Source organism: Lycium barbarum, chromosome 4 (genome assembly GCF_019175385.1).
Source record: "Lycium barbarum isolate Lr01 chromosome 4, ASM1917538v2, whole genome shotgun sequence".
In the NCBI taxonomy this organism is placed as follows: Eukaryota; Viridiplantae; Streptophyta; class Magnoliopsida; order Solanales; family Solanaceae; genus Lycium; species Lycium barbarum.
This window is the reverse complement of record NC_083340.1, coordinates 28,027,226-28,043,933: the sequence shown is the minus strand read 5'-3', so window position 1 is coordinate 28,043,933 and position 16,708 is coordinate 28,027,226. Positions and strand designations below refer to the sequence as shown.

Below are 16,708 nucleotides of genomic sequence, written 5' to 3'. Positions count from 1 at the left end.
ATAATTAATTACCGAACTTTTGCCAAATAACTCTTTAATCCAAACCGTCAATTCCAGCCAGCATCTAATCTCAACCGTCAATCCATTTCCTGTTCTGTTAACCACTTTAACTAATAAAGCCAATCTCCACCGTCAAGAAAACTAACACAGTCCAGATCTTGCCACGTAAGGTAACATGTCATTACATTTTCACAAATTCCCCTACAAATAAAGTAAATCTCACCGTCAAAAAAAAAAACTTCAACAGAGATAAATAGAGCCACGTGGCAAACATTTATTTCGGTTCTCTTTTTTTTTTCTTTCTAAAATTGTAAAACCAAAACGAACCCTAGAGGCCTATCTCACATTAGCTTTTGTAAAAAGGAGGGTAAAAATTTAGAAAAAAAGGATATTATTTTCAAAATATTAAAAAAGATAAAATTAGTTAGGGTTTCAAATCGGACCAAATCATATCCCCAAATTTCTCTGATCGGAGCCCTAGAATTCCTCTTTTGCATGTGGTGAAAATTCTCCGTTTTCGCTCTCGCTTTCGATAATTCCGAGGAAAGGGTACGTGTATTTATTGACTTTGATATAATAATTTGTTTTGGTCGAGGAAATGCATACATTTTTTTTTGTTAAATTTAAGGTTTTTTATGTTTTGATTCAGTATTTTGTTGTTAAACAGATCTGGAAGCATGTGTTTGTTTATGAATATGATGTGTGATGGAATATGAAATTAGGGGAAGTAATTGTTGTTTGGGATTAAGTGATTACTGTAGATGGAAAGTGGTGTAGAAGAAAAATCTGGTGGTAGTTCTATCAAGAATTCGAAGAAACAAAGGTCTTTGGATCTACAGACACTATACAAGTCTGGGGATTTAAAGAAGGAGAGTAGTGATTTTGATGATAGGAAGAAGAAGAAAAAAAAGAGGAAGAGTATAACAGAGGTGTCATTAGACAAAGCTGAGCCATCTGGGAAAAAGAGTGGGAGTAATGGTAATGGTACAGATGAGGATCATGTGAATGGGGATAGTGAATCGCGGTTATCATCGTCTAAGTTGGCGAAAAGATTGAATTGCAGCAATGGGTTGAGTGGCTTTTCTCTTAGTTTAGATAGTAATGGTAATGCTATTCCAATTCCAAAGCGCCCGCGTGGTACTGTGGGGCGAAGGAAGTTTGATAATGGTCGAGGTTCGCAGTTATCGAGGGTTCAGACTTCTGTCATTGGAAATGGCAAGATAAAAAGTGAACCTGACAAAACTGAGGCTGATGATCAGCTTCCAAAAAAGCGAGCTTTGTCTGGGGGAGAAGGTAAAAGTGATGAACAGACTTCTAAATTACCTAGTCATTCAGCTGGCAACGGTGTTGCGGTCAAGGTAAAAAGAAAGGCAAGTGTTGATGATTCAGGGGAAAAGAAAAAAGATAAGGCCAGTTCAATTCGGCAGGGTAAGGAAGATGGTCATGTAGCTGTAAATAATGGTGAATCATCTTCTAGAAAGCACCAGAGTACTCGTAACAAGAGAAAGGATTCGTCATCTAGGAGTAGAAAATCTGTAAAGAATGGTGTATCATCTGGAGATAACTTTGGAAGCTTTTGTCAAGATTCTCTGGAGGATGATGATGAAGAGAACCTTGAGCAGAATGCAGCAAGGATGCTGTCATCGAGATTTGACCCTAGTTGTACAGGGTTTTCTTCAAAAAGCAGATCTTCAGCATCACTATCTGCTGAACGATTATCTTCTTTACTCACTCCTGGTCAGGATTTCGTTAGTCGGGAGGGAAATTCCTTGACTGGCTCAGAATCTGTATCAGTTGATACTGCTAACAGAGTTCTACGACCAAGACAGAAGCTCAAAGAGAAGGGTATTTCTAGGAAACGCCGTCATTTTTATGAAGTTCTTCCTAGGGACTTGGATGCTTACTGGGTATTGAACCGAAGGATTAAAGTCTTCTGGCCATTGGATGAGAGTTGGTATTCTGGTCTTTTGAATGATTATGATCCAGAGAGGAAACTCCACCATGTTAAATATTATGACCGAGATGAGGAATGGATAAACCTTGAAAATGAGCGGTTTAAACTTTTGCTTTTCCCTGGGGAGGTACCTGGAAAAAGGAGAGTCAGAAGATCTGCAAATGCCACGAAAAGCATTGGTGAAAGAAAACTTGACTTGGCCGTAGATGAGGACAGCCACCCAGGTAACTGTCTGGACTCGGAGCCCATTATATCTTGGTTGGCTCGATCATCTCGTCGAGCAAAGTCTTCTCCTTCCAGGCCATTGAAGAAACAGAAAACAATACAGTTGTCTACCCCTATTGTGTCATCACCGCTGCATGTCAAAACTGAGGGCACAAGCTGGAATTTAGGTTCCTTGAACAGCAGTAAAGACAAGACAGATAATGATCTTTTATTCCCAGACAAACTGATTGGTCTTAGCAAGGCTGAGAATTCTTTTGTCGAAAGTCATAGCAGCCCCAAAGATGGAAAACCTGTTGTTTATGTTCGAAGGCGTTTTCGTAAGAAGGATGTACCTGTGTATGAAACTGACAAAGCTTATGTAGCTGATATAGCTACTGTTCCTGTTGCACCAGTTGTGGATGAATTGCAGAACTGCAGCACCAGAGTTATGTGCATTCCTAGCCCTGAGGGTGAGAAATTACTGTCTGCAGTTGATGATGAAGGGGTTCTAAGATTACACATGCCATTGTTAGAGGCTAAGCAATTCAGGGTGGAAATATGCCTACCCGTATTGCCTTTGTTGCTGCTTGAAGCAGAACAGGATTGGTTATCTCGCACTGTTTTGCTGCTGCAGCATGGTGCCATTATGATAAGGTGGCCAAATTTTTCTTTAGAGATGCTTTTTGTTGATAATGTAGTCGGACTGAGGTTTCTTTTATTTGAGTGTTGCCTCAACCACGCCGTGGCCTTTATCTTCCTTGTCTTAACATTATTCAATCAAGCTGATGAAGAGTGGAGGTTTGAAAGTCTTCAGTTACCTGTAACTTCAGTAAGGTTTCGGCTTTCTTCTATTCAGGATTCTAGGAAGCAGCAATCTTTTGCATTTTCCTGTTTCTCCAAACTCAAAAACTCAAAATGGTTATACCTGGACTCCAAGCTTCAGAAACATAGTTTGCTTGCTAGGCAGCTGCCTCTCTCTGAGTGCACATATGAGAATATCAAGTCCCTCGATTGCAGAAGTGAGCAATTACAGTTCAATGCTCATGCAGACCCTTCCTCATTTAAGGTATTTCTCGTTCTCAATGTGATGTGCAGGTCTGCTATCTCTTTTTGGTTCTTCTTTCTGGCCTTTGTCTTTTAAGGTACTTATTGTTCTGAATGTTATGGAATATTGATAGGATTGTATGCTATTTCTCCTTGTTCTTCTTTCTAGTTGTTATTTCCTTTTTTAACATCTGTCTAGATTTTACTAGTTTGTTCTTTTTATCCCCATATATGTTTCACCAGTGTTACCATGGTGAGAATGATGATGTTTTATCTACTTGCAGAAGAAGTTTGTGCCAGGTTGTCTCCCCAAAGCCACCTCGACAGAGTGTTGCAGTGCAAGGCTTACTACTTCTACTTTTGGTTCTGCAATGAAGCTTGGAAGGATTCCTCCTTTTGCTCTTTCATTTGCTGCTGCACCCACTTTCTTCATATGTCTACATCTCAGGTTACTCATGGAGCGCAACTTTGCCTGTGTTAGCCTTCGGGATTATGATTCTATAAATGCTTGCCAGCCAGTTAAAAATGACTTCAGTCGGATGAAGTGCTCTGAGATCACTGAGAATAGTGCAGAAACTTCATTTACTGGACCTAGTTCTGATGGAGGGTCATCATTTGCTGAACAGCAACTAGGGAGTTTGGCGCGTGAACAACAGCTGGGAAGGTCATCTCAAATTTGTCAATTAGATGTTTCCTCGAGCTCTTCCATTGCCAGACATTCTGAATTGGACACTTCTGATGTGATTGTTGTGTCAAACAAAATAGAATCTGATGATCAATTATCGGACCAGTTTGTTGAATCTCCCGGGAGAAAAAATTCGAACAATTTATCTCACAGCTTGTCTAATGCTCAGTGCCATTCTGGTTTGGTGGGGATGAGTGTTGTAATTCCATCATTTGACCAACTGGAGGGACTATCTGATGGAAAAGGAATTATCTTGGGAGACGCGTCTCATTTGACTCTGAATACAGGTGATGACATGATACGCAGCCCAAACTGTACTGTTACAAGTAATGTGGTCCGGAGCCCCAATATTACTGGCACGAGGGATCGCATGGACCAGAGCCCCAACCCTTCCTGCCCTAGAGGATTGCTGTATCGCAACAGAAACAGCTCTAGTTCTTCTCCTTTTGGAGAAATTTCACCTGTATGGGTTGATGGGAAGGCAAATTTTGCACGCGGTGGATTTGGCAATGGTCCAAAGAAACCTCGAACACAGGTGCAGTACACAGTGCCATACGGAGGTTATGACTATGGTTCAATGCAAAAATATCACAGCCCTCGAGCTCTTCCTTATAAAAGAATTAGAAGAGCTAGTGAGAAGAAGAATGCAGATAGTTGTAGTGGTTCGCAGAGAAATATTGAGTTACTAGCTTGCGATGCAAATGTGTTGGTTACTCTTGGGGGGGTCAAAGGGTGGAGAGAATTTGGTGCGCGGATAGTCCTGGAAATTGCGGGTCACAATGAATGGAGAATTGCTGTCAAATTTTCTGGGGTTACAAAGTATTCATATAAAGTTCATAATGTTTTGCAGCCTGGCTCTACCAATCGCTTTACCCATGCCATGATGTGGAAAGGGGGGAAGGATTGGGTCCTGGAGTTTCCTGACAGAAGCCAGTGGATGTTGTTCAAGGAGTTGCATGAAGAGTGTTATAACAGGAATATACGTGCTGCCTCAGTTAAAAACATCCCTATTCCTGGTGTCCGTTTGATAGAAGAAATTGAAGATTATGCATCAGAAGTCTCCTTCATTCGCTCTTCACCAAAGTACTACAGACAGGCTGAAAGTGATGTTGAAATGGCCATGGATCCATCACGTATACTATATGACATGGACAGTGAGGATGAGCAGTGGTTATCCAGGAAGAGTTTTTCTTGCTCCAGTGAGAGTAAACATGAAGAGATATCTGATGAATTGTTTGAGAAGGTAATGGACATGTTTGAGAAAGTTGCTTATGCCCGACAGCGTGATCACTTTACGCCTGATGAGGTGGAAGTGCTGATGGTTGGTGTAGGGCCAATGGAAGTAATTAAATCCATTCATGAGCATTGGCAGAACAAGCGGCAGAAGAATGACATGTCATTAATACGCCATCTCCAGGTATGATTAGATTGAAATTGACAACTTTTAATCAGCTGACAGACTACTGCCAGCATCTGCTCGTGTCAGTACACCTATTGGCTGTTATTACCTGCTAAAAATATATTTGACAAAACTGATACACAAATTATTTGACTGGCAGTCTTGTCGTAAACTTATTAATATTTTTTCTCTTAACAGGCTTAGATTTATACTAACTTTTAAGGGGTTATAGTCCATTATATCTGGAATCTATTTCTTGTGGGATTTTACCAATTTTGGTAGCTTTTTTCCTTGCAAATGGAGAAGGGGACAAACTTGTTTATGTGATAACTTATCAAAAAGAACTTCTTTATGTGACTTTTGCTTCTTTCTGCTTTCTTTATAAATCTGGTGTCCATTTGGTGTCTGCACCAAATTTATTAAAATTGTGATGCCTTTTGTTTGAAGATCGTCCGCCTCGGTCACGGTGCTCAAGCATCTCTTTTTGGATCAATATATTCTACTTTAAGTGGGCATCAGATTATGCCCAACAGATTGATCCTCTTGGATGAAGTACTGTGATTGATGTTCAGCTGTATGTAGGGTAAATCTTGAACTATGCACGACTCATCATAAATTTAGTGTTTTAACAGATTAAATAGAAAGTTAGCTTGTTCTATTTAGTTGTACTAATTTGAAGGACATAACATTGTGCCCTCTATGTCCTGTATTAATCAAAATTGACCTTTCTCTTTATTTTTTTCTTCTTTTAATAAAGTAAGGTAATTTTATTAAGAAAGCACCAACAAGTTAACTTTTAGGGTGGAGGGAGAAAAAGCCTTTTGGAGAGGGGTGATAGCGGATAAATATGGAGAAATGGAAGGGGATGGTGAACAAATGGGATCACTATGCCTTTCGGGTGTGGTGTGTGGAGGAATATAATGAACGGGTGGGATGCCTTTAATGATAACATTGGTTTTAAGGTCGGGGATGGAAGTAGAGTTAGTTTTTTGGGGGCAAAAGTGGTGTGGAGGTATGGTGCTTAAGGATGAATTCCCGGTAATGTATAGAGTCTCTTGCCAAAGGGATTTGTTTGTTCAACAAGTTAGAGGGACACAAGGGGATGGGACTTTTTGGGGTTTGAGGTTTAGGAGGAATTTCAGGATAGGGAGGTGACCGAGCTTCAAAGAATGCTAGTTTTACTTAAAAAGCATTGCTAGCCGGTCGACCGAAGCTTTGAGTTGGGAGTTGGGGGATAACAAAGTGTTCTTTGTTAAGTCCTACGAGAAACTCCTGGTTAGGGCGGAGGATAGTTTCCATATGCTTTGGCCTGGATACCTAAGGTGCCAAGTAAGGTGTGCTTCTTCACGCGGTTGGCTACCAGGGGCGGACCTATGTTCAATTTAGTGGTGCTCCAGCACCCGTTAAACCCGACGCACACTAGGTATAGTTATTTAAAAAATATAGAAAATTTGATATAAAAACTCAAAAAGCACCCTGGAAACCAAAAACACAGCTGGGTGCTTTGATTCCCAGGCGGAACTTTAAAGATTTGGGTGGCTGGGGAACCTGGGCTCGAACCTCTGCTAGGGATTTTATTTTTATTAATTTTAATGAGGCACCCACGACCCTTAAATCCTGGGTCCGCCACTGTTGGCTACTACAGGGTGATTTTGACGGCGGTGAATCTTAGGAAACGAAAGTTTGTCTGCTTGAGCTGGTGTTTCCTTTGCAAGGAGGCAGGTGAGGACGTGGATCACATTATGTTACATTGCAATTAGCCTTCAGTTTGTGGGGGATATATTCAGATGGTTTGGTATTTCTTGGGTTATGCCAAGATCTGTGAAGGAGTTAGCTAGGAGAAGATGGCACAAGGTGTAGTGTGTTATTTCTAGTTTCCTTCTGGTGTACTTATTATGAGGTCCCTATTTGTATAGAGGATTGGATCTCTTTTGTTGAGAATCATATTTTGGTGTAGATTCTCTTCTTTTGGTATACGGCTTGTATACGGGACTTCCTCATTTGTTAATAAAATACTTACCTTATTAAAAAAATGTGGGTCATTTGGAAAACAAAAAATTGGAGAGCTTTTGAAGGGTGGAGACAAGCTTTGCTCAATTAAGGAGTAGTCTCTGCTCCCTTATTTACTTTTGGTGCACCCATGTTGTTCCTCTTGTACAGAGGAGTGAGTGTCTTTTGGATAGAATCATATTTTGTAGGTTTCTCCCTTTTTGGTATACCTCTTATATACGGCCAAGTTGGCCTTGTTATTATTTTTGAAACCAGTAACTGTATTTATATATCAAATGAATAAAACAGCCTTATCAAAATAATAAAATAAAAAAATCAAATGAATTTTCTCTCTGACTTGGAAGATGTGCCCGCCTTTTCTCTCTCTCCTTCTAAAACTTTTTTGGGAAGACCTTCTTCTGGTTCTTACCATGGGCAAGCAAGCATTTTTCATTTCAGGGGAAAAATCTTTTGAACTCGTCAACATCGGGGACACAGAGAATAGATGGTTCTCCCTCATCGAAAGGAGCAAACGATTCACCTGCAGAATCAACATCGATGAGAACAATCTTCGGTGGATATGTGATGCTATGAGGCAAGCATCACGGGGGGTAGGGGATCTCTACAGAAGATGGGGTAGAAAACAACAACAATATCTCTACAGGGTGTATTAGAATTTCAATATCTACGGCATATTTCTTAGAATTGAGGTATGGTGCGGTGAAAGGAAGTCGGCGGTGATCATTCCAGAGGTGAATTACAACAGCGGTTGGGTGGATTTTGCAGGAAAAATTCTTCGTTTTCTAGGGCACTCCAACATCACTGGTCCTTTTCGTCCAGCATCCCCACTTTTGAAGACATTTTTTGAAGCGGCTAAAATTGAGAGCTGGCCAGATTTGTCTTCATCATCTACTACTAATTTCAAAGACCCAGAACACCCACTCTCCAGATGTTTGATAGGTATCTTCAATGACCCTTTCAACATTAGCCCTAACACAGAAACCATTCAAAAATGGTTCCTGGGTCGATGGAAAATTACAGCTGGCCTGAAAGTTACCCCAATGGATCACAATATCTTTCTTTTCGAACTCCTTTCGAGACAAAAGGCGATGAGAATTAAGGTTGGGAATTGGTTCTGGAATGGGAAACATTTGGATTTGCAATGGTGGTCACCGGAGTTTGGTACTAAATCAGAATCCAGCCGTCAGGAGTTTTTTTGGGTCAAAGATTTTGGCATTCCCCTAAGTGCATGGACAACGGAAACCTTCAGAAGTATTGGGGACCAATGTGGTGGCTACGTCGGGGAAGATGAAGACACGAGAAAGAGAAATCACCTTATTTGGGCTCGTTTATGTGTTAAAAATATCGGCAACCAAGTTCCGGCGAAGGTCAGATTAATCCAGGGGGGGAAGGAATTTGAAATTGTGGTAATTACGGAGATCCGGGCAACTCCATTACCCACTGGTCCATGTCAGCATCACTTGTCAACAGATGCAGCAGAGATAAACTCAGGAATATTGGGTAGCGTGAAAGCTGATAGGGACAGGACTTTGTGGGACCCAATTCTAGTGAAGAAGCAGGTAAGGGGACCAAATTTGAATTCATCTGGCCCTACAAACCCTATTCTTAAGCAGCAGCCTAAATACCAAGGTTTTAAAGGAAAAGGTTTATTGGGCCATCAAAGTGGTTACTACTCAAAAGGCCCAAAACAAAGAAAGCAGAGGAAAAGGCCCAACTATTATCCAACCTGGAAGGCAAAGTCTGTTATTAATAAAAACGAGCCCTGTTTGCCAAGGGATTATTCCATAGAGCATCATAATTCTTTCGATCTTCTCTCAGGAGAAATTCTAGCATCATCTCATCAGGGCAAGGAAGAAAGGGGGGAACCATCCTATTCCCAATTCAATGCAGATGACGAATCGGAGCCACCTTCTCGCCCCTCTGAGAATGACTTGGATTCAGATTTTTCACTACATTCCTTTAGTGAATTTCTCCCTCTTCCCTGGCATGATCGGGAAGATATTTGCATGCAAGTGGTGGACAAGCCAACAGTGGTGGAAACATCAAGGTGGACTAAAATTACGATGGTTAAAGCTTGCAAATTATTCGGAGTAAACGCCACAGGTTTTGAACATGACCTCTTTGATATTATTCTAAGGATGGAGGAGAGGCGCAAGGCACAATTATTGGCTCAACAACAACAGGAGGCACAGGGAGCTGCCAGTCCTAAAAAAGGGAGAAAGGAAAGCAAAGCTAAAAAACCCGGAATGGGGTCTTCAAGACAATTGTGAGAAGAAAGGCTGAGGCAGGTTCCACAATTCTCAACCTAGATGAGAATAAAAATCTTGAGTTGGAATATGCAGGGGCTAAACGACAGAAATAAAAGGAGGACTTTGGAGTCATTGATTCGTAAATGGAGAGTTGATATTGTCTGCCTTCAAGAGACTAAAATCGAAAATTGGACCAGCTCTCTAATTAGAGAGATTTGTGGCTGCAGATGGATATCTTGGGTTGAACATAAGGCTATTGGGAGCAAGGGGGGATGTTAATTTTATGGGACAAAAGGCAGTGGCAATGTGTTGATACTCAATCCGGGGAATACTCACTGACCTGCAGATTTGAGAGTCTAACTAAAGACTTCAAATGGGCCTTCACAGGGGTATATGGTCCTCATTCTAATCCAGAAGGAAAGAGTTTTGGCAGGAGTTATCAGCAGTCAAGAGGACTATGGTCGGATCAGTGGGTAACTATCGGAGATTTCAATGTATGTAGGTACGAAAGTGAAAGACTTCATTGCTCCACAAGGTCCAGGGCAATGTGTAAATTTTCCAACTTATTTTTGGACTTGGGATTAATTGACCCCCCTCTAGAAGGAGCACAATATACTTGGTCAAGAGGAGCAAATCATTCTCAAGCATCAAGAATAGATCGATTTTTATTTTCTAACGAATGGAGTGATGCATTTAAAGATGTGAAGCAGCTAGCGTTGCCAAGGGTGATTTCAGATCACAAACCTATCATCCTGGAGTGTGGAGATTGGGAACCTTCACCCTCCTATTTCAAATTTGAAAATATGTGGCTAAAAGCAGATGGTTTCATGGACATGATAAAAGAATGATGGCAATCTTACTCTATCACTGGTTCCCCTGATTTTATTCTTTTACAGAAGCTCTGGTCCCTAAAGAAGGACATATCTGTCTGGAACAGAGAAGTGTATGGCAAGTTAGAAACCAGAAGGAGGAAAGCATTAGATGATTTGCAGCACCTTGATCAAGCTGCTGATCAAAGACCTCAGTCAGCAGATGAAAAGGAAAAAACTTTTACCTTAAAAATGGAATTGCATCAGATTGCCTTAGCTGAAGAGATTTCATGGAGGCAAAAATCCAGATGCACATGGCTTAAGGAGGGTGATAAAAACACAAAGTTTTTCCAGAAAATTGCCAACTCTCAAAGAAGATACAATTGCATTGATAGACTCTTAGTGGGGCAAAACATCGTGGAAGACAAGGTCCAGATCAAGCTGGAAATTCTGGAATACTACCAGAAGCTTTACAAAGAAAGGGAACATTGGAGACCCACTGCAGATTTTGAAGGTGTGGCCTCTTTATCAGCAATTGAAAGTGAGAGTTTGGAAGCACCTTTTGAGGAAGTAGAAGATCTGGCTGCTTTAAATTCATGTGCCCCAGACAATGCACCATGCCCGGATGGTTTCACTATGGCATTTTTTCAAAAGGCATGGAGCTTCATCAAGGCAGATCTAATGGAGGCGCTCAATCATTTTCATCTCAATTGCCACATGGAGAGATCTTGTAATGCATCTTTCATAGCCCTTATCCCTAAAAAGAAAGGGGCAATAGAGCTAAGGGACTACAGACCCATTAGCTTAATTGGTAGCGTGTACAAGATTGTAGCTAAGACCATGGTCGAAAGATTGAAGAAAGTCACAGGGAAGCTGATTTCAGAGCAGCAAAGTGCATTCCTCAAGGACAGACAGATAACAGATGCTTCTTTAATTGCCAATGAGGTTCTAGACTGGAGGCTTAAAAGTGGTGAAGCAGGACTATTGTGCAAATTAGATATTGAAAAAGCTTTTGATCAGTTGAGCTGGAAATACCTCATTGACATCCTCAAAAAAATGAACTTTGGTAACAAGTGGCTTAGGTGGATAAAATTTTGTATCTCAACTGTGAAATACTCGGTGCTAGTTAACAGGAGTCCTGTAGGCTTCTTTTCCCCGGAGAAAGGCCTAAGACAAGGAGACCCCCTCTCTCCTTTCCTCTTCATTTTGGCTATGGAAGGCCTTACACAAATGCTGGGTAGGGCTAAGGAGCTACAATGGATTCAAGGTTTTCAGGTGGGCAGAAATCCAACTAGCTCAATCAATGTTTCACATCTGCTTTGTGCAGATGATACTTGATCTTTTGTGGTGCGGAAAAATCTCAAGTTATCAACCTTAATCTCTTACTTCTGTTGTTCGAGGCATTGTGAGGTCTACATATCAATATGATAAAAAGCATCATCTATCCTGTTAACGAGGTTCAAAACTTGGAAGAGTTAGCAGATGTTCTTTACTGCAAAACTGGCTCACTCCCGACTACCTACCTAGGTTTACCTCTGGGAGCCAAATTTAAATCCATTGAAATCTGGAATGGGGTGTTAGAAAGAGCGGAAAAAAGGCTTGCTACCTGGCAGATGCAATACCTTTCAATGGGAGGCAGATTGACTTTGATTAACAGTGTTCTAGACAGCATCCCGACCTACATCATGTCTTTATTTCCTATGACAAGCTCTATCCTAAAGCAGTTTGACAGGATTAGAAGGAAATTTCTTTGGGAGGGTAGCAGTGAACCACAAGTTCTCACTAGTCAAGTGGCCAATAGTGACTCAGCCAAAATCTGCTGTAGGTCTAGGAATCAGGAACCTCATGCTGCATAACCAGAGTCTATTGATGAAATGGTTGTGGAGATATGGAGAACCTGAAGCGGGTTACTGGAAAAAGATCATCATTGCCAAATATGGAGCCCTAAATCATTAGAGTCCAAAGAAGAGCACATGTCCACACGATGTTGGGCCATGGAAACACATCAACAGCTTCCATCAGGTTCTCTTCCAGAATATATCCTACAAAGTTGGTAATGGGCTTCATGTGAAGTTCTGGGAGGACAGGTGGATTGGAAATGCAACTTTAAAGGATTGCTATCCTGGTTTGTACCGAATTGCTATCAATCGGAAGGCTAGTATTGTAGAGTACAGAGAGAATAATAACTGGAGGCCTACACTTAGAAGGAATCTCAATGACTGGGAGATAAACGACGCGATTGCTCTTCTAGCATCACTTGGGGAATTTACTATGGATGATCAAACACCTGACAGGATTTTATGGGGAGTTTCTAAACAAAGGAGATTCACCGTCAAAGAAAGCTATAATCTTTTGTGCTCTCAGAACGGTCTGTTAGAGGAATGGCCATGGAAACATGTTTGGAAGACAAAGATGCCTCTCAAAGTCTCATGCTTCACATGGTGTGCCCTCAGGGAAGCTATTCTTACAGAGGATAACCTCAGCAGAAGGAAAATAACTCTAGTTAACAGATGCTATTTTTGCCACAAAAGCTTGGAGACTGTCAACCACCTGCTGCTACATTGTCCAGTCTCTGCTGAGATCTGGAGCTTCTTTTTTGCTATTTTTGGGTTAGTATGGACCATGCCGCAGTCCATAAAGGAAGCATATATCAGTTGGAATCATTGGAGAGTTGACAAAGCCGTCAAAAAGGTCTGGAAGATGGTTCCTGCCGTCATTTTTTGGGTTACTTGGAATGAGAGAAACCGCAGGTGTTTTGATGGGATTTCAACTCCTCTTCATACTCTAAAAGCTAGATGTTTAGTAGTTTTGTTCAGTTGGAGCTTTCACTCCCCTGTTAATAGCATTGACAATTACCTGGACTTTGTTAGCTCCATGGTTCTTGCATAGTCTAATTTAGTTTCCTCTCCAAAAGCTTACTAGCTTTTGTTTTTGCTCCAAAAGCTCCCAAGCTTTTGCTTTTGTAAATGGCACCTTCCAGTTGCCTTTCTTAATGGAAACTTCTTACTTCATCAAAAAAAAAAAAAAAAAAAGTACATGAGTTGTACTGAAACCATATTTACAAGAGTACTAAAAAATTCTACCGTCCTATATCTATATTGAATCTAAAACATCAAAAATAGTAGCAATATTATCTGAGTATAGCTGATTACACCAGAAACACGAAAGCAAGATGAAATCCAGCTTGATCAGCTGCACACCATTCTCGGCATTCTCAAAACATCTGGATTTCCTCTCCTTCCAAAGTTGGCTTTGATATTATTAATGAAATCTTTTACATAGATAACAAAAAAAATGTAGAGACTCCACTTTTACCGGACTGAACAAGTTATGAAAATAAATCTCTTGAGCCCATCTCCTCCAGCAATTTATTAAGCCAGAACCTGATCTTCTGCTCATTTCCCACATTTAATTAGATTTTGTCTTGGAATTCTTCCAACAAATTTCTTATGTCCACACTGCAACATCACGGGGGCTGTTGGTTTTGTACATCTGACATTATCTTTCCCGTATTAAGTGATGAGAACTTGCTTTCATAATTCATTTTTTCTTCATCAAATCCCCGACACCATTCAGCGTCAAGTTTTTTTCTTGAAGCTTCAGCTTTTTTACTCTCATGCTTCCTACCTTTTTTTCTCCTGATCACTTGTCCCATTCCATCAGGTGAACTCACTCCTTTTGATTATGCCTACCTATAAAAAAATGATTCCTGATTTTGCTCAGCTTCTTCACCGCTATGCCTGGAATGGGAATCAATGGCATTAAATGAGTAGGGATGTTATGCAAGATACTGTTTAATAGTGTTAGTTTCCACCTAAGATACTGTTTTTCTGAGGAGGCAATTTCTTCTATATTTTCAAATTACTCTCTGTCAAACACCAGAATCCTTTTGCAGTTTCAAAAAGGTAGACGCTCCCCCACCCGAATCCTTTCCTGCGCAGTCTACCGTTCCTGCGCGGGTGTTTTCTTATATTGTTTAAAAAAAGAAATCGAGGAACCTAATGGATCAAACACCAGAATCCTTGTTTTGCTCCCAATGGTAATCCCAATAAATTACAATTTACCAGTTTTAAAAAATAAATAAATTGTAATCCCAATAAATTATTGGGAATTTTTGTACACCCTTGTGACCAAAAGCATGACCTAGTCATTTTTTGATAAAGTAATAAATTTCATTAAAGAAAGCAAAAATGTGCCCGTATGCAAGAAGTATACCCAAAAAATAGATAATCTTACAAAAGATATGGTTTTCTATGAATGAGACCTAATTGTCTATGCATATAGGAGAGTCTTGTAGGTGCACCAAAAGGAAATGAGGGTAAAAGGCTATTCCGCAAGTGTACAATCTGGAGCAGTATTTCAGATTGATACCCTTTCATATGTCTTGTCTTTATGTGAACTGTCTATTTCAGATTAATACCCTTTCATGTGGCTTGTCTTTCTGCTGGTCATATTCTTAATTTGTTGGTTGGTAATTCTCCTTGTCATATTTGCTAAAAGCCTTCATGCTTGAGTTTTCTTTGTATTTCATGCAAGAAAAATTAAGGCTGATCTTTCTGAAACAATTCACTGATTCTTTTTTCTTCAGCCTCCACTTTGGGAGAGGTATCAGCAGCAACTTAAGGACTGGGAACAAGCAATGTCAAATGCTAATCTTGGCTTTGCTAGCGTAAGCCAGCAGAAAGCAGCTTTCACGGAGAAACCACCTATGTACGCATTTTGTTTGAAGCCTCGAGGTCTGGAGGTTCCTAACAAGGGCTCAAAACAACGCTCGCAGAGAAAAATCTCGGTCTCAGGACACAATCATATTGGTTCAAGAGATCAAGACGGTCTTCATTCCTTTGGTACCCTTTTTTGCCAATTTGCTAGCATCCATGCCCTTGTTTGTTTGGGAAAAACCTTATTTTTCTTACTGTTGCTCAACTACTTTATACATTATAGTGATTCTTTTAATTCTGTCATTTTTCTTTATAGGGAGAAGATTAAATGGATATTCACATGGAGATGAGATGGTTGTGTATCCGAGCCATGAATATTCAGATGGTTCCCCTATGCTTCATGCGTCACCCCGAGTTTTTTCACCACGGGAAGCTTCTGGGTTTGGGTATTTTTCCTTGAACTCAGATGTGTCAGATTGGAATCATCAGCCAAAATTTTATAGGAACAAATCAAAGAAGATTGGGTCGTTTCACTCTCATAGTAATCCACATATGGTGGCTTCATATGATCAGAGAACTGTTGTGAAGCGAAATGGGGTTCATAGGTGGAATATGAGCTTACCTGAGTGGACTAGTCAAAAGCATTACCATCCTGAAGGATCTTGTGGGCCTGCAATTGAGCAATTTGACAGTTCAGATCTTCATGAGTTCAGGTTGCGTGACGCCTCCGGAGCAGCACAGCATGCTCGTAACATGGCAAAACTGAAGAGGGAGAAGGCCCAAAGGTTACTCTATAGAGCTGATCTAGCCATTCATAAAGCTGTTGTAGCTCTCATGACTGCTGAGGCAATCAAAGCTGCTGCTGAGAGCACAAATGTTGATGGTTAGGTTGTCCCTGAATATGTGATTGCCAGGAATCAAGTTCCCTGATCCCTGCGAATGGCATGTACTGCCAAAGTCTTCATCTCCTTTGGAATGCGCTAATTTTGCAAAATGACAATGGTATGGCATCCATTTGTTGATAGCATTTAGCAAGGATTTTCAACATAGGTGGCTGGGGCAGTATTGGTAGCAGAATTTTGCTTTCTGCCTAAGTCATGATGCTACGTTCTCCAATTATACGTCGTCATAGTCAAGGCAGTTTTGGTACATAGTTTTTTTTTTTAGCCTTTCTTTGCCCACTAGTGTTCCGGGAGCAGGTTTTTCCAGTTCATTGCAACTGAAGGGCTCTTGCCGGTAAAGGGGTGCATGGAATTTTGCTATGCTGATCACTGTACAGATTTTATCAGTGTTTCCTTCTTCTTTTAGCTTCTTTGTCTTTATTGACCCACTTAACCTTAGCATAGTGCTTGATGCGGAAGGAGCAATTGTCCGAAATAATATACTACATCTCTTGAAAGAAAATCACAAATTCTAGTTTGGGCTTATGGAGTACCTATTATTTGTATTGACGGAGAACACTTATATTTGTTGGAAAACAGATGAAGGATGTGGCTGTAAGTAATCACCCATTAAATGAGGCATTAATCCTTTTGCTTCTACAGTTTATGATGAAGTTCGAAATGATTTCAAATGTTCATATGGGCAGCAGACGAATAGCTGCTTTTGCTTGATCTTTCTATGCAGTGCATCATGTTGTCTCTATTTCAGTTCAAAGTTTGTGTGTGTGGCATTTGGATGTGCTGGCATTTAGTTT

General features: G+C 40.6%; 1 protein-coding gene across 1 annotated transcript; it reads left to right on the top strand.

Moving 5' to 3' along the window:
• Positions 1–328: 328 nt before the first annotated feature.
• LOC132635699 (uncharacterized) lies at positions 329–16,631 on the top strand. Its single transcript, XM_060352196.1, has 5 exons — positions 329–549; positions 668–3,224; positions 3,487–5,304; positions 14,943–15,198; positions 15,329–16,631. The coding sequence occupies exons 2-5, from the start codon at positions 762–764 to the stop codon at positions 15,898–15,900; spliced, it is 5,109 nt and encodes a 1,702-aa protein (XP_060208179.1). The 5' UTR covers positions 329–549; positions 668–761; the 3' UTR covers positions 15,901–16,631.
• Positions 16,632–16,708: the final 77 nt, after the last annotated feature.

Bases quoted from the DNA above. Each gene is read 5' to 3' on its own strand.
- LOC132635699 (XM_060352196.1), top strand. From the start codon at position 762: ATGGAAAGTGGTGTAGAAGAAAAATCTGGTGGTAGTTCTATCAAGAAT. The intron at 3,225-3,486 runs GTATTTCTCGTT...ATCTACTTGCAG, and splicing joins CAGACCCTTCCTCATTTAAG to AAGAAGTTTGTGCCAGGTTG. The intron at 5,305-14,942 runs GTATGATTAGAT...TTTTTTCTTCAG, and splicing joins CATTAATACGCCATCTCCAG to CCTCCACTTTGGGAGAGGTA.